Here is a 24,419-nt window from a genome sequence, read left to right as displayed (position 1 = left end):
CAATAATGTAATCGCCAAGACATACTCATTGTTCAAGGAACTGGACTCAGCACACTCTATTCACAGAAAAAACATATATCTGACTACTAGAAACTAGAAAAGAATTTATTGATGTCTCTCTGTAAGTGACTCAGGTGGATGTACAGCACCAAGAAACACAACATTGCAAATCAGCTACACCCCATTATAAAAATTAAATATAAAAAGAGAAAGACAGTGAGAGAGAGAGAGGAATTCTTACAAAATTCAATCAGGGGCTGTGAGGCAACTGGACTGACCACATCTACACTCACAGCTGAATGGGACATAAGGCTGGACACCCTAACCCTAAACCCTAACCCTAACCCAACCCTAACCCTAACCCTAACCCAACACTAACCCTAACCCTAAACCTAAACCCTAACCCTAACCCCTAACCCTAACCCAACCCTAAGCCTAACCCTAACCCCTAGCCCTAGCCCTAACCCTGACCCTAACCCCTAACCCTTAACCCCTAACCCCTAACCCTAACCAAGTTCACAAGTAAACTTCTCGCCCACCTGGAGAGAGTGATTTAATTTTAAAGAGTAAAGACACAATCAGCTCAGTAATTGGCCACGGGGGCTGGAGGGGCCAAGGCTAACCTGAGCTGGAGGAACGTGGGTGCCTGCCTGGATGCTCAGAGGCCAAGGGCTGTTCTGAGACCTGCTTGGACGCCCGTGCAGATGGAACAAAGGATCCGTCCAGTCCCAAGAGGGCCCCACCTGCCCTCACGAACGCAACACCAGACTTCCCTGGTGGCGCAGTGGTTAAGAATCCACCTGCCAATGCAGGGGACACGGGTTTGAGCCCTGGTCTGGGAAGATCCCACATGCTGTGGAGCAACTAAGTCCGTGCACCACAACTACTGAGCCTGCGCTCTAGAACCCGCGAGCCACAACTGCTGAAGCCCACGTGCTTAGAGCCTGTGCTCTGCAACAAGAGAAGCCACTGCAATGAGAAGCCATCAAATTATGAAAAATGTTGTTAAGAGGATGGATGGGAAAGGTGGTATCTTTGGAGCAACAGAATCATATTTTTTTCCGGTATATTCTGAAAAATAATTCTATTGATATCCACAGTTTTTAGCACCCAAAAATGGATTTAGCCCTATATATTACATAAGTACATGTCTATGCAATGTAATAAAACGCCTACAAACGTACTGAAAAACTTCAAATGGAATTCGGCGACTTGAGACTTTTCAGAAATTTCCTTGCGGCCCAGTCACGTCAAGAGCCAGGAGTTCGAATTCCCTCGCCACTTCCGGCTTCACACCCTCCCACCACACGCACAGTTAAGCTCTGGAATGGTGGAGCTGACGAGAAACGCCTGCCTCTCTCACAAACTCGAAACGTACACTCACCGGCCAGGGCCCCTCACAGTCTCCAGGCTGGTCCCAACCCTGGTGGAATCACTTCCAGCCTTTCCTTCCCCGGTGGCACACTCCTCCCATGACGCCCTGGGGCGCACCCCTCCCATGATGCCCCGGGGCACACCCTTCCCATGATGCCCCGGGGCCCACCGGAAGCAACTCCTCACCTCTCTGGGAAATTGAAACCGCCTTTCTTCTCGGTAGTTACCGGCTGTTTCCTTGGAAGTCCATGGCTGCTGATTTTTTCACGTGTTTTCAATACTGTGATCCACCCACCCTCCCCGAACTAGATGGTAAGCTGTTTGAGAGAACCAACTTCTAATCCCCAATGCCTGGAATGGTGTCTTTAAAAGCCATTTGCTAAATGAAGAGCAGCTAAGCGTTTTGTTTGACAGAGTGAAGCAAAGCTGAGTAGAAAAACAGCAGATAACAGAGCCAACGCTCAGCAGAGAATATGGAAGAATAGCGTTACCTTTATAATAACAGCTGGCATTTAAAACCCTAAATCCTTACCTTAGTTTGCAAGGCTCTAAGCATCTGGCCCCTAGCCGCTTCTGCCACTTCATTCCTTGCTACTGTATCCCTGGCTCCTTTCATCCCTTCCCTACTGGCCTTTATTCTCTTCCTGTGCAGGCAAGTTCCCCTCCCAGAGCCTTTGCATTTGTTTCCTCTGCCTGGAATACTGTGCCCCATTGATATTCTCCTGGCTTGCTCTTCCTCTAAGTGCTCAAATATCATCTCTTTAGAGAAACTTATCCTGATTGATCCATTTCAAACCCACACAGCCACTGTTTCCTTATCCTAATTTTCCTTTCCTTCAGAGAATTTATCACTAATTGACATTTGATATCTGTTTGTTTGTTGTCTGTCCCCACATACACACACACTAGAATAGAGTTTCCATGAGGGCAGAGACTTTGCCTGTTCTGTTCCCTAGTGCTTAAAATCTTCCCAGCATGTAGTAAGCCCTCAATGAATGTTTGATGAATAAACAATTGAATACGTGCATGCTCCCTGTTACCGGCTCTGTGCATTACAGCTTCAAAATTAGCAATTCCATATGTGAATTTCATCACCATCCTGGTTTTGTGAGAGATCTCAAGCTGGTTCCATCTAGCCCCATCTTGGTCAAGTTTGAGGATTTTGCCATCATACCCCCAACCACCTTTTGGGTAGGGTGATAAATTTATCTGGGTTTGCCCAGGATTGTCCTGATTCTAAAACTGAAGTCTCAGGAATCTCTTCAATTCCAAGCAAATTAGGAAGGTTGGTCACCCTGCTTTGAGGTATCTAGGCTCCATCTTCCTCGTCTTATTTTATTGTTGTGAGTGTGTCGAATGAGAGGGTGGGGTGTGGGGGGTGGCGGTGACTTAAGAGTGTTCTGGGCCACCTGGAGAGGAAATTGGCTATATGTAGTGGGTAGAATGGGAGGGCTGGATGGCCAGTAGTGAGGCTGTGGTCAGCTGATGGGCCTTACCAAACAGCAACAAAAAAGAGATGAAAGAACAACATAGAAGATGCTGTCCTGGTTTCCAGAGCCCTCTGGCACAGGCAATGGTTGGTACATTCTCTAGAGAAAGTTCCTGGCTTCTAAGTCTCAGGCTCTGCTGTTGACATGGCCTCACCCACTCCATGTCACTTTCAAAAAGTAGCCTATCATGCATTTATTAACTCAGTTGTCACAAGAACCCCATGAGTTAAGTATTGTTATTATCCCCATTTTACAGATGAAGAAACTGAGGCTCAGAAAAGTAGAATAAGTTGCGCAAATTCAAATAGTTTAAATAGTGAAGTCAGGATTTGAACCTCAGTATTCTGACTCTCAAAGTCCACTCTTAGTCACTACATTATCATGCAGCTCTTAACAATGTAAATATGCATTTGGGCTATGCCTAGCCAAGGGCATAAAATCTTTTTTTTTTTTTTTTAGGCTATGTTGTTTCATACCCCAACAGTTGAAATTAAAAGTAACTGATCACGCGTTTCTTAGTTCTAATGAGGCTTTAAGCACTGAAGAAACCAACAAAAAAAATACAACTACTAGACAAAAAAGGGCAAATGACATGGACCCTAAGTCTCACAGGCATCAGTCAAGATTATGAGGCCAGATAAGAAAGTCTCTAGTTTACTGGACAGACCTAACTGGTAGAATTTCTTCTCTGAAAACAATGTTCCCAGGCCATGCACACACTCTCTCCATGATATTTTCAGAGAAGGATGCCTCGTTTGCGTGTAATTCTGAGAAGCATGTATAATTCTGAGAGCGTTAGTGTCTTAACAGGATCTTGCAAAGCCAGAAACAGCTGTCTTGTAGTGAAAGCACAAACTGGACTTGGATTCAAACCAGACTTGTTCTAGCTCCCATTCTGCCACTTACTAGCTGTATGACTAGTCACTTAATCTTGCCAAGCCTCAGTTTTCCAACCTGTAAAACTGATAAATCTCTGTCCTCACTGATTGAAGGAAAATCAGTTTAAATATTTCTCTGGATAATCGCCCATCAACTTTTTGCTTTGCAAAATTGTAGTGTAGAAATGCCAGCAGTATGGAAGTTTATGTATTGCACTTGAAAGAGTTCTGAACTAGCGCTCTTGGATCTGAGAGTAGAATGGGAAGGGGGTCTGTCTAATTAATTAGCATTAATTAGGTAACCTGTCCAGAACCTCAGTTTCTGATTCTGTAACATCAGGGTTAGATTAGGTAATATTCAAGGTTCCCCTCTAGTTCTGGATCTAATATTCTCACTCAATATTTTTAATTAGGCGATTCAATATAAATTTGTAGCATTCACTAATATACCTGTCCTGTGACTTTTGCCCAGAAATTTCTGTTTCTGGCTGGGGAACTTCTTGCTGCTTTTGGAAATTTCATCTGTTACATAGCTCTTAGATAGTTGTAACGGGTAAGGGATGATCCTCCTATCAGCACAATTAACTGCCCTTTCTTCTCAAGTAGCCCTCTGCGGAATGAACTTGATTACACTTGTTTCCTGGGCCTCTCTATTTGGCCCTGCTGCTGCTTTCTCCATCCAAATCTGCATTTCCTCTGAATGTGCCTTATATAGTGATTGGTGGAGAGATTTGCTCCCAGGGAAATCAGGAAAACGTTTTCCTCCTCCTTAACACCTGCTCACTCCTTAATCCTTGGCTTCAAAGCTTCCACCCCCACCATCCTGCTGACATTAATGTCAGGATCACCTCTCTGACTGACCCAATGCCCTTTTCATGGTCCTCCTTTTCTCCATCTTCTCTGTAGAGCTTTTTACTATATCCTCTCTCTTGAAAATACCACCCTCTCGAAAATACCACCTCCCTTGACTTCTTCTGACACTAATAATGAAGTTCCCATCACTTTAGAATTGACAAAATGATTTTGTAACAAGACTGGAGAAAACCCTCATAGACAGAACTCCTCTCAGGGTTGGGAGAGATGGAATGATGGTGTGGGGTGTGAGCTGGGGACTACAGGGTATAGTGGTGGGATAAAGATGAAGCTCCCAAAGGGAATATGTGAGTAAAAATAGGTGATCACCAAACTTGCTAAGGATAAACGTGGTGTTCTTTACTTGAGGACTTTTATTTTGTTGAGTAACCAGATGAGTAGGCATGCAGGTCAATGGCAGAGCTAAAGGGCCCCATGTAACAGAGGGACAACTGAGTACCCTTAGGGGTCGGGCAGACACCTCAGGGGAAGAAAGGAAATCAACCACCTGCATCAGTGTGACGGAAAATGGACTTCGTGGAAGTCATTGCTGATGGAGACTGAATACTTTAGGGGATGTAATATAATCCTCTTCTAGTCTGCTCTACAAAATCTTCAGTAAAGCCTGCACTGCTCACTTATGTTTTTTGTGCTAGTGGATTATTTGCCAAGGTCTGTGTCAAGGTTGATACAGATTGAAGCATACTGTTTGGCACTGGCTGGAAAGAGACTGCCTGCGGAGACAGCCACGTCTTGACAGTATCTCATTTGACCCCCACACTATCCTCATGACTTGGGCAGAAACAGAATTATGTTTCTGATTTTGCAGCGGAAGGAGAAAACATCACAGCTGCGAAGAGAGGTGATGGGACTTGCCATTTATGGCAGTAAATGACAGAAGTAAAATATGGATCCACGTGGCTCTTTTGACTCCAGCAAGATCTCACTCAGGTATTTGTTTATCTGAAGAATAACCTTTTTTTTTTCCACTCTTTTTGTCTTCATTTCCGCCTCTCACCTCCTCAACATGCAGCCTTTCTCTGAGAACCCAGCTTCCTTAATAAGTTCAACTATCAACTGCATACAGGTGACACCCTCATACTCACAGGCCTACATCTTCAGTCTTAATGTCTCCTGTATGTAAACTTTGAATCCTTATCTCTACCTACTTAGCTGGATATCACCATCATCTCAATCTCAATCTGTCCAAAATCGAAATTCCTATTTCCCCCCTTCACTATTTCTCCTGGGCAGGTATCATGCCCCTAGATTTCTAGGCTGCAATGAGGGCTGGATGAAAGGTAGGATCCTCTGATTCCTTTTTCCTCCTCAAACTCAGCATCATCAAAGTCTTGTGGATCCTGCCTTCAGGGTAACCCTTGGGTTTTCTCTTTCCTTTTACATCTCATTTCTGTACTGCTTAATCAAGGCCCTCTTCATTTTACACCATGATTATTTTTATATTCAATGCAAATAGATATTACTTGCATGTTTAATATTATGTTGAGAGGATTGTAATATATTAATGTGGGATAGGGCCTCGAAAAATAAGTCTAGAGGACTTCCCAGTGGTCCAGTGGGTAAGACTGCGTGCTCCCAATGCAGGGGGCCCAGGTTCGATCCCTGGTCGGGGAACTAGATCCCACGTGCATGCCACAACTAAAGATCCCGCATGCCACAACAAAGATCTCACATGCTGCAACTAAGACCTGGAGCAGCCTAAATAAATAAATAAATGTTAAAAATAATAATAATAAGTCTAGAGCTCAGAGAGGTCTTAAATGAGAGAAACATATTCCTTTCACCTCCTGGGGTTCTCTTTTTGCCAGGCCTAAACGGGACAGTGAGGCAGACAACTTCAAGCCCACACAACACTCTTCTTGAACCTACGGGATGGACCCGGAGATACCAGGGGACAATCACTGGGAAAGCCAGCCCTCTGGTGCTATGGAGAATTTTAACACACATCTGAATTTATAGGGTCATCCAGGGGTTAATTCTAACTGCCCACCTACTCCCATAAATCATATCAGAGCCTGTATAATCATCTTGGCAAGTTGTACACCAAGATTTTCTAAATAGTTGCTAAGTGGTTCTAGGACCTCAGGTTCTCCCTCTCCATTATATCCTACCATCAGTTCTATACTAATCTTCAGATATATGTGTGTGTCTACACACACACACACACACGTTCACTTTTCTGCTTAAAACCTTGAAAGGTTCCCCAATGATCTCAGAATAATGTCCTGACTCCTTCCATGGGCATTGGGAGCCCATCACGGACAAGCCCAGCCCACTTCTCCAGCCTCACCTCCGTGTTACCCCCAACCCTTCCATCCAGGCTTGCCCATTCCACCTTCCTGAAACACACCCTGGGAAGTCTTGTTTCTAACCACAATCCCTACGTTCCCTAAGCCTGGAACCTCCTCCCTGTACTCTTAAAATCTGCCTCCTTTAAGAGATAGTAGAGGATAGAGGAAAAGGCGAGGCTTTGGAATCAGCAACCTGGCGTTCCAATTCTGGCTCCATTGCCTACTAGCTGTGGGGCCTTTTGGTCAATCACTTAACTCCCTTAGGCCTCAGTTCCCCATATGGACAATGGGAATAATAAGAATATAAACAGTATAACCCCCTAAGGCTTGCAGAGAAAAATAAACATAATAAAATATACAAAAGTGCTATGTAAACTGGAAAGAACTATAAAAAGCATTATTATTATTATTTTTTATTATTATTATTATCTCCACCGTCACATCCCCTTCAGATCTCTTCTCTCCTCCAAAGCAGTATCATTATCATTAATAACAATTCTGAGAATATTTTACATAAACAACATACCTTACGGGTTTTAAATACCTTGTCCATATATCTAGTCCACTGTGCATCTCACTCATCTTGGCACTTAACCTCGGAAAAGTAATTTATCTTTTCGTGTCTCTGTACTCTCTTCCCATGTCCATTATCACCTCCTTTGGAGCAATGTCCCTATTTCATATCTCCTTTCCTCATTGCCAGCACTCAAAAGTGATGGGCTTGCAAAAGTGAAAGGTTATAGGCATTGGCTCTAGAGCCAGAGAGGATTTGAATCCCATTTCTGCCACTTACTAGTTGTGTGGCCTTAGGCAGTTTATTTAAACTCTCAGTGGCCCAAATTTCTTCAGCCATAAAATGGGAATGAAGTTAGCACCTACCCCACAAAACTATTATGATGCTTAAGTGAGTCAATATGGATAAAGCCTGGCACGTAGTGAGTTCTTAATAAATATAAACTATTACTATTAAGTGAGACTGAGTCTGATTCCATTCTTTTCTGCCTTATCACTTCAGCCCTCTTTCAACACAGATTCCCCATGAATCATCCTTATTCATTTATACACAGGAACAAAATCTACTGAGCATCTGTTACATCCAAAGACTGTCCCTTGGATAAAAGCAGCTGTGTTTATGCCTGATCACTTTCTGTTGCTTTCTCCTGGGCCAAATGGTACTAAGAATGAGACAAGTTCTCTGTGGATTGCAGCCTTCAGCTTTCTCCTCTTGTTTTCTCAAGCAGGGAGTAAGATGGTGTTCCAACATCAGATCACCAGGTACAAAAAAGTTCTTCATATTTTTTTACTGAAAGGCTTCTCAGGCCCCTTAACATGCTAGTATTTATGGTGAATCTCCAGCAACAGGGAATAGAGTTGGCCACATTTCCTGAACTCATTTAGCCACGGGACCTTTTATTTCACAGTTTCTCTCAGAATCAGCATTCTGTCAAATCTACTTTGGAAAATGCTACGTGGAAGTCCTATTCCTATCTGTTTCTCCTTTGTCCACAATTTCATTTTGACTAATGCAAACTGTCCTTGGAAATGCCTAACTATATGAGACTACCCACTGGAAGACTAGAGAATCTTTTTTTCTTTTTAATTGAAGTATAGTTGATTTACAATATTGTGTTAGTTTCAGGTGTACGGAAAAGTGACTCAGTTATATTGTTTTCAGATTATATTCCATTATAGGTTATTACAAAATATTGAGTATAATTCAGTACACATTGATCATATACAACATAAACAAGTCAGGCTGTATTGCTGTAAATGGCTCTAACTTCTAAAATGTATGGTAATTCCTACATAGTCAAACATTACTTCTGTTTCAGCCAAAAAACAACCCCAAGCAACCATAAGAGTTGTCACAAAGACCATGTATTTCCATTAGAACTTCTAGAACTTCCCATGGAACTTATGACTCCTTTTTTTTGTTTGTTTTTTCCTTTAGCTTGTTCATGTTTCCCATTCTATAGCAGATTAGAAAAAGGAAGATTGGGCTCACAGAGGCAAACCCACTAACCACAGACAGAATACAGCTGAGTACCTTGCCGTGAAGGTGTAGATATAAAAACTAGAAAGGTGACAAAAAAATTCATTGCAACCTAGGAACAATTAGTGCAGGGTAAAATCCGCGAAGAAACTATATTATCCCTGACGACTTTATTACATCACCTCCCAGGTCCCTGAGTGATCAAGGAAAAGTTGAAGTCTATTCAAGATACTAGATTAAATAAATCAAGATAATATGTAATACATTTTAGAAAGTTTTCCATCTACAATGGATTTTTTAACAAAATAAATTAATGGCTAAGAATAGATGGGTTAGATGGACCTAGAGATTATCACACTAAGTGAAGTAAGCCAGACAAAGACAAATACACGATATCGCTTATATGTGGAATCTAAAAAAAAAACATCATAGAAATGAACTTATTTACAAAACAGAAGTAGACCTACAGACATAGAAAACAAATTTATGGTTACCTAAGGGGAAAGGGAGGTGGGGGATAAATTAGGAGTTTGGGATTAACACATACACACTACTATATATAAAATAGAAAAACAACAAGGACCTACTGTATAGCACAGGGAACTATATACTCAGTATTTTGTAATAACCTATAAGGGAAATGAATCTGAAAAAGAATATATAGATATATGTGTGTGTGTGTGTGTGTGTGTGTGTGTGTGTGTATATATATATATATATACACACACACATACATGAATCTCTTTGCTGTACACCTGAAACTAACACAACATTGTAAATCAAATATACTTCAATTAAAAAATAACGTTTTAAAAAAAAGAATGGATGTGTTAAATGGCCAATCTTATGTTTTCCGGAGATTTCTGAGAAGAGGCGCACACCACCTCATGTTTACGATGCTGGGTAAAGGAGACGTACTTAGTATCCATGCTATTGATCATCCATCGCTTGACAATTCACCCTGTGGCTCTGCCCTTCACTGACCTTCTTAGCACACTCTGCCCCAGTTCTGCTCAGCCTCTAGAACTCTCTAAGTCTCAAAGATCTGTGTCCAACGTCAAAATCCCTACGCAGCTGACTTGGCATTATACAGCCTCCGCTGGTCATTTATCCAAGTAACTTAACAAGAGTGAAAGATCAGGGCTACGATGCATTTACATCTAAGGAGTAAATGGTGATCCCCCAATACAGCCACGTCAGAGTGCTGGGCTTGCGCATTTGGGAGTATAAAGGGAGCTGGGGGGCCACACTTTCGAAACTGCTTCGACCACAGCACCGCAAGGTAAGTGCTCACAAGTGCCCGCTTTTTTGCTCCATGTAGCTGTGATTATACCTGATCAGGTTACCTGGAGAGGAGAGAAGGCAACACAGCAGCCTTTGCTGAGGGCCTACTAAGCGTAAGGAACTGTGTTAAGGGCAATATGGGAGACAAGATGGCGAGGCCTTTCAAGAAGTTTCTACAAAGAGTAAAAAGACAAGAATATAAGCAATTATGACACCAAAAAAAAAAAAAAAAACTAACCTGCAGGATATAAAGCTGAATATAATACGTACTTACCCCTCTAATTGTTTAGGTCAGTATTATAATTGCAGTTAGCAAATAAACATGCTAATTTGTGATATCTCTTCTGTGATTGCCTTGAAGTATTATTTGAAATTTTTGTGGTTGGTTATGTAAAATTTTTCTTATGTCAGGATTTCTGGGAGATGATTGCGGGAAGAAATTCTCCCATGCATTTGATCCATCTCAGAATGCATCCTCGTTTGCTTATTAATGACCAGTGTCCAGACTGCTCATTCATGGCACGCCTTGTGGACTTCGGGCTGGGCCGTGTCTGACTCTGCAGGAGCGTCCCTCAGAGGGGTTCTGTAGCTCTAGGAGCTTGCGATGCTTCGATTTCTGGCCACCATCTTCACCAGAATACCTTCTGTCATACATTCACAGGGTTAAGAGAAACCTTGGGGATTTTCTGGTCCATCTATCTCATTTACAGAAGGAAACCAAAGCTCAAGGAAATTACAACAGCTACTTTACAGAGCTGGCATTAGAAAACCGAGGTTCTGCCTCCAAGTGTGATTTCGTTTGAACCAAGGATTCAGAATATGATACTTAATCATTTAATCTTTTCCTGAGAAAGTTGTGAGAATTTTAGGATATAGCTGGAGATTATTAGAGACTCATAAAAGGTAGAGACCAAGAGTACACGACCAAAGTAGGAAAGCAAGCGTTGAAATGTCTCTTCCTGCCTAAATGGTATTTCACGACATGTTCCCCAGGTTCCATAAAAGTACTGTGTGGTAAATGGGAAGTTTAAGTTAAATTTGATATTGAAAATTATTCAGACTCTTATGGTATCCTGAGATCTTCATGTAGGTTATCAACTTCTGGACTGAGATTCCTTAGTCCCAAATAAGTTATCAGCTACCCTACCTTCATCTTCTCCAAGAGAATATAGGATATTTAAGAGAGTGCCCTTCCTAGACCTCTTAAAGAAGTCTTGCCCATAATTCACAACTTTTCTCTCATTGCCAAAGAATTCAACTTCTGGTCTAAAAGCATCCAAGTTACAATCCGGATCATTACCCTCCCTCCCTCCTTTCTTTTTTGACCCCTCACGGCCCCCTACCCTCAGCCGGAAGCATCATCTCTCTAAGTCCCCATAACACTTCATTTAGTGCTTACAGAATTTGTATTATTCTTCCTTGTTCAAAGATTTATTTGAGCATTTCTCTTAACTGTTCCTAAATTTTGCATTCCTTTAGGGTAGAGACTGTCTTTATCCTTTTTTATACCCCCTATGGAGCTGACATGGTACTTTGCACACACAGAAGATACTCAAAAAAAATGTTAATCAGTGCTGTAATTACCCAATTATTTAAAGAATGATGACTTAACCGAAGGGAAAAATGGAAAATGTATTTCCATCCCACACCATCCACTGTGTACTATTTAAATGTAGCTAAACTTAGAAAAGTACAATTTCTAGATTTATTTAAACTCTTCATAGTTCATTTGTTCTTTGTTTTGTTTAGTTTTGATTTCTGGAATCACTCTCTCAGAAGCCACTTCATTCCTGAAGGACACTAACCATTGCTTTGGAAACCAAGAAGGTAAGAGTCACTTTCATCTTCATTGGGAATACAATAATTGAAATTAGCAAACAGTGTTTTACACATTCTCATTCTTGCCACACTCATAGGAATCTGAAACTGATGACATTAAAATCCATTACTTAAGTATTTCTAAAGGCAGATTACAAAATATGCAGCTAAGGAAGCAGGGCTTCCCCAATTTGCTCATCACACTAACGGGAATAAAACACACTGCAGAACTTTGACACACAAGCTCCAGGTCAATATACTTAGGTTGGCCCCAAACATGATGTTCGTAGGCTCAAGATTCAGTCTTCACACAAGTCTAACTTTGCTGTTTTTTGAGCAAAGGCTGCACCCATGAATCCCCTCAGCTGTGTCTTTACTCACAAATGATGCTGAGAGAATAAGGAGAAATGGATTCAAACCTATGTCCACTGTAGTAATAAAAAAAAAATTACTCCCCCACCTCAAGATTTGTGTTTATTGGAAGTAATTCTAGATGAATTAGGACCAAGGAAACCAAAGTATAATTAAGTCATGACCACACCATTGCTGACAAGATGCAGTAGCTGAGAAGTTCCCAGGAGAGGGCTGAAAGTTGAGAGCAGTGTCATAGTGCACTGACAGCAGTAAGAGGGGTTGGGGAGCACTCAGAAGGTGGTGCTGGAGGTCAGGGAGACTGGGATGGCTATCCCCATTGGAAGACCCCTAAAGACAGGAACAGTGGGGGATGGTTGGAGGGACACAGCTGTGTAGGGCTGGAAGCAGGTCAAGCTCTCAAAACCAAGAAGCAGATAATTAGGGGACTTTCTGGGGGTAGAGTTTCCAGGGACACCATGAGTCATGCCAAGAGAGTTGGATGAGACCTAACAAGGGAAAGTTTTATCAGCCAAGAATACATGGTTTTAGCCCTGGGTCCCAGAGTACAGTTGTATAAATATGGGGACAAGATCTGACTTAGCAACCGGACGCACACAGCGTGCGTTGAGGGGCTTTGCTTGACAGTGAGTGGTGAGCCATCGGTGTGAGGAGGCTGCCAGAGGGCAGTCACCACCTCGGGCATGACACCTAGGTCAGGAGAGGTGAGGGCACATGCTGATGGAGGACAACATGTGGTCTGGATGTCACACTTAAGAGATTAACAGGAGTGAGCTCACTGTGATGGCAAAGGAGATGCAGAAGCACATCACAGAAGAAACAGATGAAGACAGCACTGGGGCCACTTAGCCTGGAAAAGAAAAAGTTAAGGAGGGACTTCCCTGGAGGTCCAGTGGATAAGACTTCGCCTTCCAGGCTCAATCCCTGGTTGGGGAGCTAAGATCCTACATACCTTGCAGCCAAAAAACCAAAACATAAAAGAGAAGCAATACTGTAACAAATTCAATAAAGACTTGAAAAATGGTCCACATTAAAAAAAAAAAAGCTCAGGAGAACCCAGAGCAGCCATCAAACGGGTGAAGAGTTGTCTTGTGGGGAGAAGGTTTGAACTCTTTCTGTTGTTACCAAGAGCCAAAAGGAGGATCAAACATCCTGAAGTCACAGAGAGCCAGATTTCAGTTTAAAGCAAGAAGTATCTTTGGCCTGCAGAAACTACCCCAAATGATTTTCCAAAATTTTCCAAAGGGAAAAAAGTCATCTTGAAGGCATTTGAGTAGGCTGGACAACACATTTGCAAGAATATCGCTGAGACAACTCATGCATCATCTAGGCAGTAAAAGTAGGAGATACTGGATTCTGAGTCATGGTTAGAGCTGTGGGTGGAAGAAGAAAAATCTTCACCTCAACACACGCAGTGACTTGAATCCCAGACGGAAAGTCTTGTTTTTCTAAGAGACCTAAAGGTATAGTTTGACCATGAGTCATTGTAGTCTTTCCCCAACTTCAGACTTCATTCTTATACTACTATCACAAATTTTGCAATACCCATTTAAGACCAGTACTGCTAATTCACTTAATATTTTGATTTACCTTGATTCCTTTTTCTTCTTAGATGTGTTTTTCAAAGTTAGCCTATATGCTTGCTATGAAAGTCTGGACCGTCTATCTCAGCATCAGCTGAGACATTTAGATATTCAAAATCTCAAACTCTACTCCAGATCTGCTGAATCAGAATATCTATTTCAACAAGATTCCCAGTTGGATTCCTATGCCCACCAAAGTTTGAGAAACACTGCTTTATATCACTACTATAAACAGATATTTCACTGTCTCTAAGTCGTTAGCACATATTATTCTATTTTATTCTAACTTTCTTCACATTTTCACAAAATATTATCTCTAAACTTGGGATGCATCTTATAATCAATGAAAGGAGTACTGTAATTAGCAGGGTGTTTTCCTTTATTAGTGGGACACAAAATAGGTTATCTTACAATCGATGGCATCTTACATTTTGCTAAAATAAGGTAATAGACTTTAATATAACTATTAAAATTAAGAAATAGTTGCCTAAAATCATTTTGTATTGGACCATTGGGACTATGCCATGGTTTTGGAAAGAGTGGCTTTATAAAAGCAAAATAATGCTCCCAAACATCACTGTGTTTGAGGCCCTTGAGAACAATTCAGTTTCCTCAGTCCCAACCACAGAGATTCTGTTGCAGATGATTTTGATGTGGATCAACTTTCAACACTTTGGGTAGCAGGCTGAACACTAAGTCAAGCTAAATGACATCAGATCATACACTTGCAGCCTGATGAGATTCCCTCACACTATAGTGCAACCATTCTCAAACTGTGGCCCATGGATCCTTGGAGATTCCTAAGAACTTTTCAAGAGGTACATGAGGTCAAAACAATTTTCATAATACCCGGATGCCATGTGCTTTCTTCACTGTGTTGACTTAATGATGCAAAAGCAAGGATGGGTCGACGATCTGACACTTTATTACAAATCAAGATATGGCACCAAGCTGTACTAATAGTCATAGTATTCTTCACAGCCATACACTGACAGTGAAAAAGAATTTTTTTTAATTTAAAAAGCCACCTTCAAGACTTCCCTGGTGGCACAGTGGCTAAGAATCCGCCTGCTAATGCAGGGGACACGGGTTCGAGCCCTGGTCTGGGAAGATCCCACATGCTGCGGAGCAACTAAGCCCGTGAGCCACAACCACTGAGCCCGTGTGCCACAACTACCGAAGCCCACACGCCTAGAGCCCGTGCTCCGCAACAAGAGAAGCCACTGCAATTAGAAGCCCGCGCACCGCAACGAAGAGTAGCGCTCGCCGCAACTAGAGAAGGCCTGCACGCAGAAGAAAAGACCCAACGCAGCCAAAAATAAATATAAATAAATAAATAATTTTTTAAAAAAGCCAGCTTCATTGAAAAATAACCTAAAATTTGCAGCAGTGGAGAGTATTAATTTGATTACATCTCAATTTTATCCACATCTTTATAATATTCTACATGATCAAACAGGAAGTCCATGAAAAGCACTCCTTTTGCACACTGGACTTTGACATTTGTCTCAAGGAAAAACACATGTGCAGTTGTCTGAGTTGCAAGATGAACCAGCCACTTGATTCATGAAGCACCATTTTTACTTGAAAGAATGACTAGAGGACAAACTATTGTTTCTCAGACTTGTATATCTGGCACACAGTTTCTCAGAAAGCAGTGAAGTGTGTTTATCCTTTCAAGGAAAACTACTGACAGTAATTTTTACTCATGATATAGTTGAGTTTTCAAGCAAAAATTAAAACTTTGGAAGACTTGTATCTACTATCATTAGCTTGACAACGTCCTAATATTTGAATTTTCTAAGGAGATCAGTACTGATATTAATGATTGTGATTTTTTATACTGTATAATGAAACGTGCCAATATTTGGAAGTTCTGTATAATTCAGTGAACAATATTTTCCAAATGATCAATGTATGATGTTTACACATGGGTAAAAGTTTCATTCAAAGTTCAACACAGACCAACAGATCATAATGTTTGTTGATATGGTTTCAGATTCCACATTGCAACTAGCCTTTGAGGAACTACCACAGAAACTACCACGTGTCAAGTTTTGGTATAGTATCTAAAAAGAATATCCGCAATTATTTGAAAGGGTAATTAAAATACTCTTTCCTTTTCCAAATTATATATCTGTGAAAGATTTTCTATATCTACTTTAACCAATAAACAAACAAACAAACAAACAAAAAAACACAAAAAACCATACAGCAACAGACAGAATACAGAAGCAGGCATGAAAATCCATCCATCTTCTACTCAGCAGACATTAAAGTGAGTTGCAAAAATGAAAAACAATGGTACTCTTGCCACGAATTTTTTTGTTTTGGAAAATATAGTCATTTTCATAAAAAGATGTCATTAATGTTAACATGCAATGAATTTGATAGGAACTTTAAATGAATTAGATTTTCTCAATTTTGACTTCTAATACCATAAATATTGGTAGATATGACCTGCATAAACCAAACTCACTGGGTTCTCAGTGGTTTTTAAGAGTGTGAAGGGGTTCTGAGAAAACAAAGCTTGAGAACTGCTGCTGTTGTAAAACTCACTTAAGCCACAAAAGTAGGGACTATCTTCACAGATGAGGAAACAATATGGATGAATTCTTCCTCTCCACCAGGCAGTAACTGAGAACATTTAAACCGCATGAAGCCTGCAAGCCAGAGGTCCTCTTTGTGGTGCTATATTGAGTTCCAATCTCTTAACTATGAAAACTTAACCACGAGCACACAGATGGTTCAGCAGAGCCGCTGGCCAAAGTAAAATCGAAATGCAACTTATCCTGGATAAGATCCAGAGGGAAGCAGTTGCTCCTCTTTCTGTAGGACTAGATTCCCCCAGAATCTCAAGGAGGGATATTGAAACAACAGTCAGTTACCAATGAAGAGTAATTTCATAAAGTGTAAGATTGAGGGCAGGGGAAGTTCCAAGAGACAACCCTAAAATGTTCAATTTTCCCACTTTTAATAGGAAACATAAAAGGCTTTATTCAAAACATATGACCTATTTCTTAAGAGAGATATGGGGATACATGTGTGTAATTGAACTCCATTTTATGGTCACTTACAGAAGAATGTATGGAAAAGAAAAAGCAGAGAAAGAAAGGGAGAAGGGGAAGAGTTGTGGGGAAAAGAATAGAGGGTCAGGAAGGATACGGAAAGAGGTCCAGAGGGAACAGGAAAAGCAAATGCAGATGAGGAAAAGGAACCAGAAAAGTCACACAACCTGCAGGGGCCTTAGAAATGAGCTAGGCTTGCTTCTTCATTTTAAGTGAAATTAGTGGCCCAAAGAAGTTAAGTGGTTTGACCAAGTTCAGTGCCGGGACTTTAAGACAAATTTTCTAGCTTCTAAGCAAGGAAAACACATAAAGAGAATGTCTGTGAAAGGGGATGGTTTGGAAAGAAGTGACGGGGGGGGGGATGAGCGGGAGGGTGGACAGAGAGAGAGAGGCAGAAAGATACATAAACACACCATACACGCACATGCACACACACACACACACGCTAAGCAGTCAGTTCTAAAGCATTTATTTAATTAAACACTGTTTGTCACACCCCGACACTGCTACACATAACTAAAGTTTGGAGACCCCTGCCTTAAGCCCAGTACTTCTCAACTCTACTATGCCTAGAAATCACCTGGAGATCTTGTTAAAGTGCAGATTCTGGTTTTGTAATGCGGGGTGGTTCTGAGATTCTGAATGTCTAACAACTCCTCGGTGATGCTGATGCAACGTGTTCAAGGACCACTCTTGGAGTCAGAAGGCCCTACACCAGCAGTTCTCAGAGTGTGGTCCCTGGACCACAATGATGAATTCACCATCAGCTGATGAATGCACCACGAGCATTGCCTAAGAACTTTCTAGAAATGCATATTCTCAGGCCCCATCCCATACCTACTGAATCAGAAGCTCTGGGGGTGAGGCCCAGAAATCTGTGTTTTAACAAGCTCTCCAGGTAATTCTGCTGCATATTAAAGTTTGGAACCATTGCACTAGGCCATAATGTCTCCTATCACCTTGTTGCCTGTAATTGGCTAAACAAGTGTGGCAGTACTTTATGTTCAAGTCATTACTTTTCACTGGGCTATCTGAACTTTCTACTAGGAATTATCAACACTCACCAAGAGGAACATCTCAATCTTGCCAACTATTCAGTTGGATTTCATGTCTGATGTCTAAAGGAAAAGATTCTCCTTGGATACAGAGAGTCTAAATTATACTCCCAGTTAAATGCCACCCATATCCCACCCCACTCCGTTCCCACAATGATAAAAATCAGTGTTCCCAAATCTGAGTAGTTTAGAGGAATTTTAAGAATCAGGATATGGAAATGAACAAACCAAAAAACCTCAGCTCTCCTATGTCAAAAGAAAACCAAACTTTCACTTCAGGGTTTGGAGGAAGCGGTTTAGAAAGGCCACCACTGACAAAACGGTGCACTGTTAGTGGAGATGTAAATTTGTGCAGCCACTACAGAAAACAGTATAGAGATTCCTTTAAAAATTAAAAATAGAACTACCATATGATCCAGCCATTCCAATTCTGGGTATATACCCAAAGGAAATGAAATTACTATCCCAAAGAGATACTCCCACGTTCATTGTGGCATTATTTAGAATAGCCAAGACATGGAAACGATCTAAGTGTCCACTGATGGATAACTGGATAAAGAAAAGGTCATATATAATGGAATATTATTCAGCCATAGAAAAGTATGAAATCTTGCCATTGGCAACAGTGGACCTTGAGGGTGTTATGCTATGTGAAATAAGTCAGACACAGAAAGACAGATCCTGTATAATCTTATGTATATGTGGAATCTTAAAAAAACCAAACTCATAGCAACAGAGATCAGATCTGTGGTTGCCAGAGGTGGCGGGTGAGAGGTGGAAGAACTGGGTGAAAGGGGTTAAAAGGTACAAACTTCCAATTATGACATAAATAAGTTCCGTGGTTGTTAAGTACAGCATGGTAACTGTAGTTAATTACACTGTGTTGTATATTTGAAAGTTGCTAAGAGAGTAGAGCTTAAAAGCTCTCATCACAAGGGCTTCCCTTGTGGCACAGTGGTTGAGAGTCTGCCTGCCAATGCAGGGGACACGGGTTCGAGCCCTGGTCTGGGAGGATCCCACATGCCGCGGAGCAACTGGGCCCGTGAGCCACAACTACTGAGCCTGCGCGTCTGGAGCCTGTGCTCCGCAACAAGAGAGGCCGCGATAATGAGAGGCCCGCGTGCCGCGATGAAGAGTGGCCCCCACTTGCCGCAACTAGAGAAAGCCCTCGCACAGAAACGAAGACCCAACACAGCCATAAAAAAAAAATCTCATCACAAGAAAAAGAAACTGTAAGTGAAGGGATAGATGTTAAGTAGACCTAATACTGTGATCATTTTGCAATATATACATATATCAAATCATTATGTTGTACACCTTAAACATATACAGTGTTATATGTCAGTTACATCTCAATAAAACTGGTGGGGCAGGTGGGTAGGAAAGGCCACCACTGTGTCCTCAGGACTCACTGGACACATCCTCTTGTGTCTGTCTCCAGGCGACGCCGGGGTGAGCAAGAAGGGCGGGAAGAAGAAGGGCTCCTCTTTCCAGACCGTGTCCACTGTGTTCAGGGTTTGTTTTTTGGCAGCTTCCACATTCGGTTGTATTTCTGCCCAGTGCAACGGCATTTGCTAGGGTTAATGTGCTTCTTCTGGTTTGTGTCTCAGGAAAATTTAAACAAATTGATGGCCAATTTAAGGAGCACTCATCCTCACTTTGTGTGATGTCTGATTCCCAATGAGACCAAGACTCCTGGTGAGTAAGAATCCATCAGAACAGGACTCCCTGAAACGTATGCAAAATTCTGTGGGTGTGGGTGTGGGTGCACACGTGAGTATGTACATGTGTCTGTGTGCACGTGCATGTGTGTTTCCCTGAGGACAGGCTCATGATAGCCTTTATCACTTCTCAGTCTATGAAATAGGGCTGCCAGATTTGGCAAATTAAAACCATGAGACGCCCCATTAAATTCGAATTTCAGATGAGACAATGAAAAATTTCTTAGTATAAATATGACCCATGCAATATTTGGGATATACTTATACTAAAAAAAAAAAAAGGATTTACTGTTTCTCTGAAATTCAAATTCAACTGGGCATCCTGGGCATATTTTATCTGGCATCCCTACTATGAAATTATATCCAAAATATTATGTACATATATAGGTACATTAAATCCATACCTTTCATAAAATTCTTAAAAACCTTTCCCCCCAAAGTGAAGAGCCACTATATTTGGCAAATAATCAGCTTAGGTGTTCCATAATAAAAACAGCATCAATAACAACTGTTTTCTGAGCCTAATGCAGTCCCATTATTATGTTATCTCTACTGTTTACAACACTTCACTGCAAGATAAGCATAATCATCTCCATTTTATAAATGAGAAAACTGAGAGTCAGAGACCAGGTATATAGACATAGAACACCATGTGGTACAGTAGACGTTTAACCATCACCAATCCTGGATTCACAAATATGGCTGAGTTTCAGGGCCATTTGTCACAAAGGAAAGAACAAACCATCACACAGACTGTGGCTATGAGGCAGCTCTCTCACCAGCCAAGCTGTTGAATCCCAAAGGCTGGGCTTCTGGCATCAAGGTCCTGCTTCAGCAATGTTACAGGAGAGCAGAGGAATTAGATGATCAAGGAAAAGATCCCAGCTCCACCTATTACTGCCCAAGGGACCGCAGCTGAGTCCTTTAGCTTTCTGGTCTATAAAAGGAGGATTAAAATGGCATTTTCTTTATGCATTCACTTAGTTATTAATTCATTTATTTATTGAGTGAGCGCTTATAAAGTGTTGACTCATTTTGTAAATATTAACTCATTTAACCTGCCTTAGAGGGCTGTGGTGAGAATTAAATAAGCCAGTACACGTAAAGCATTTGAAACAGGTCCCATCACAAGAACAAAACAATTGTAACTATGTATGTTGACGGAGGTTAACCAGACTTATTGTGGTGATCATCTCAAAATATATACAAATATCGAATCAATATGTTGTACTCCTGAAACTAGTAAAATGTTATATGACAATTACACCTCAGTTTTTTTTTCACACACACACACTGTATTTTATTTTTACAAGAGATAAATATACTGACACCAAGCATCGTACATGAATGACCACAACAAAAGCAACAATGATTGCAATTACCAAACATGAAACACACTCATACTATGTCGTAATATTGACATTCAGTCCAGTAATCCTCCACTGTAACAGCTCCTTTACTTTGCAGTGAAAATTGATTTGTATATTCTTTGCCTCTGAGTCCTTGTGGGATTTTTTTTTAAATTCAGACAGAAAGTCACAAAAATTATACTCATCCTCATCTGTTCACTCAGCCCCATGTAATTAATTTTTTTGTTCATCTTGATCTTTTGTTAGCACTTTTATGAGTTCATCAGTTTTTCATTAGAGTTCTGAAAATGCTTATTCATTCAGTTCAGCTGTACAGTCAGTTACCAGAAACCTGTACTTGTCAGAGTCTTTTCCATGAATATCTTGAAGATGAAACCCTTTTATAGGAACATATTTGCAAAAGCATCAGAGTACACCCAGAACTGTCTGTAAATGACAAGACTTAAAAATGACCACAGTTAAAGATCTGATGAAAGTTCATAATAATGCAGTTGACAAGAAAATTAGTTATTTCTGAGATATACATTTTAAAGTAATAACTAGGATTATGACTTATAACATTATACCAGAACATATAAGATTTTTAGAAATTTCATGTGATGTCTGAAACATTTATATTAACATATTGCCATACAAATAACCCAATGAAAGTTTAGTATTAGTTGTTTTGTTTGTTTGTTTGTTTATACTGCAGGTTCTTATTAGGCATCAATTTTATACACATCAGTGTATACATGTCAATCCCAATCGCCCAATTCAGCACACCACCATCCCCACCCCACCACAGTTTTCCCTCCTTGGTGTCCATATGTCCGTTCTCTACATCTGTGTCTCAAATTCTGCCCTGCAAACCGGCTCATCTGTACCATTTTTCTAGGTTCCACATACATGCGTTAATATACGATATTTGTTTTTCTCTTTCTGACTTACTTCACTCTGTACGACAGTCTCGAGATCCATCCACGTCTCAACCAATGACTCAATTTCGGTCCTTTTTATGGCTGAGTAATATTCCATTGTATATATGTACCACACTTCTTTATCCATTCGTCTGTTGATGGGCATTTAGGTTGCTTCCATGACCTGGCTATTGTAAATAGTGCTGCAGTGAACATTCGGGTGCATGTGTCTTTTTGAATTACGGTTTTCTCTGGGTATATGCCCAGTAGTGGGATTGCTGGGTCATATGGTAATTCTAATTTTAGTTTTTTAAGGAACCTCCATATTGTTCTCCATAGTGGCTGTATCAATTTACATTCCCACCAACAGTGCAAGAGGGTTCCCTTTTCTCCACACCCTCTCCAGCATTTGTTGTTTGTAGATTTTCTGATGATGCCCATTCTAACTGGTGTGAGGTGATACCTCATTGTAGTTTTGATTTGCATTTCTCTAATAATTAGTGATGTTGAGCATCTTTTCATGTGCTTCGTGGCCGTCTGTATGTCTTCTTTGGAGAAATGTCTATTTAGGTCTTCTGCCCATTTTTGGATTGGGGTGTTTGTTTCTTTAATATTGAGCTGAATGAGCTGTTTATATATTTTGGAGATTAATCCTTTGTCCGTTGATTCGTTTGCAAATATTTTCTCCCATTCTGGGGGTTGTCTTTTCATCTTGTTTATGGTTTCCTTTGCTGTGCAAAAGCTTTGAAGTTTCATTAGGTCCCCTTTGTTTATTTTTGTTTTTATTTCCATTACTCTAGGAGGTGGATCAAAAAAGATCTTGCTGTGATTTATGTCAAAGAGTGTTCTTCCTATGTTTTCCTCTAAGAGTTTTATAGTGTCCATTCTCACATTTAGGTCTCTAATCCATTTTGAGTTTACTTTTGTGTATGGTGTTAGAGAGTATTCTAATTTCATTCTTTTACATGTAGCTTTCCAGTTTTCCCAGCACCACTTATTGAAGAGACTGTCTTTTCTCCATTGTATATCATTGCCTCCTTTTTCATAGATTAGTTGACCATAGGTGCGTGGGTTTATCTCTGGGCTTTCTATCTTATTCCATTGATCTATGTTTCTGTTTTTGTACCAGTACCATATTGTCTTGCTTACTGTAGCTTTGTAGTATAGTCTGAAGCCAGCGAGTCTGATTCCTCCAGCTCCGTTTTTTCCCCTCAAGACTGCTTTGGCTATTACAGGTATGTGACATTCCCCATCACTCCCCCCATCACAGGTGAGTGAGAGCCCCCAGCTCTCTCCCAATCACAGGTATGGGACAGCCCCCAGCTGTCTTCGCATCACAGGTGCCCGACAGCCCCCAACTCTCTCCCCATCACAGGTATGAGACAGCCCCCGGCTGTCTCCGCATCACAGGTATGTGACAGCCAGCAGCTGTCTGCGCAGCACAGGAATGTGACAGCCACCAGTACTTTCCGCATCAAAGGTATGTGACAGACCCAGCTCTCTCCCCATCACAGGTGTTTGACGGTCCCCATTTGGCTCCCCATCAGAGGTGTGTGACAGCCGCCAGCTCTCTCCCCATGACAGGTGAGTGACAGCCCACAGCTCTCTACTCATCACAGGTGTCTGAAGCCCCCAGCTCTCTCCCAATCACAGGTGAGAGACAGTCCCCAACTCTCTCCCCATCACAGGTATGTGAGAGCCCCCAGCTGTCTCCACATCACAGGTATGTGTGACCCCCAGCACTCTCCCCATCACAGGTGTTTGACAGTCCCCATCTCTCCCTCCATCACAGGTATGTGACACTACTCATCTCTCCCCCCATAACAGGTGTGTGAGAGCCCCCAGCTCTCTCCCTATCACAGGTGAGTGATAGCCCCAAGCTCTCTCGCCATCTGAGGCATATGACAGCCCCCAGCTGTCTCTGCATCACAGGTGAATGAAAGCCCCCAACACTCTCCACATCACAGGTATGTGACAGCCTCCAGCTGTCTCCACATCACAGGTATGTGACAGCCCCAAGCTCTCTCCCCATCACAGCTGTGTGACAGCCGCCAGCTGTCTCACCATTACAGGTATGTGAAAGTCCCCATCTCTACCCCCATCACATGTGTGTGAGATCCCCCAGATCTTTTCCCATCACAGGTGAGTGACAGGCCACATCTCTCTCCCCATCTCAGTTATGTGACAGCCTACAGTTCACTCCCCATCACAGGTGCCCGACAGCCCCCAACTCTCTCCACATCACACGTATGTGACAGCCTCCAGCTGTCTCCACATCACAGGTATGTGACAGCCAGCAGCTGTCTCCTCATCACAGGTGCCTGATAGCCCCCAACACTCTCTCCATCAC

The 24,419-nt window shown here is 41.5% G+C and overlaps 1 protein-coding gene across 1 annotated transcript in view; it reads left to right on the top strand.

Annotated features, from left to right (window-relative positions):
* Positions 1 to 23,939, top strand: part of LOC132350466 (myosin-13-like) — a 98,186-nt gene extending 74,247 nt beyond the window's left edge. Inside the window, exons 13-14 of the mRNA XM_059899651.1 lie at positions 23,480 to 23,549; positions 23,932 to 23,939. Coding sequence (XP_059755634.1) covers positions 23,480 to 23,549; positions 23,932 to 23,939 — 78 coding nt within the window. The remainder of the gene's footprint in view (positions 1 to 23,479; positions 23,550 to 23,931) is intronic.
* Positions 23,940 to 24,419: the final 480 nt, after the last annotated feature.

This window comes from Balaenoptera ricei, chromosome 16, assembly GCF_028023285.1.
Source record: "Balaenoptera ricei isolate mBalRic1 chromosome 16, mBalRic1.hap2, whole genome shotgun sequence".
In the NCBI taxonomy this organism is placed as follows: Eukaryota; Metazoa; Chordata; class Mammalia; order Artiodactyla; family Balaenopteridae; genus Balaenoptera; species Balaenoptera ricei.
Note: the sequence above shows the minus strand (reverse complement) of the source record. Positions and strands in the feature narration are given on the sequence as shown.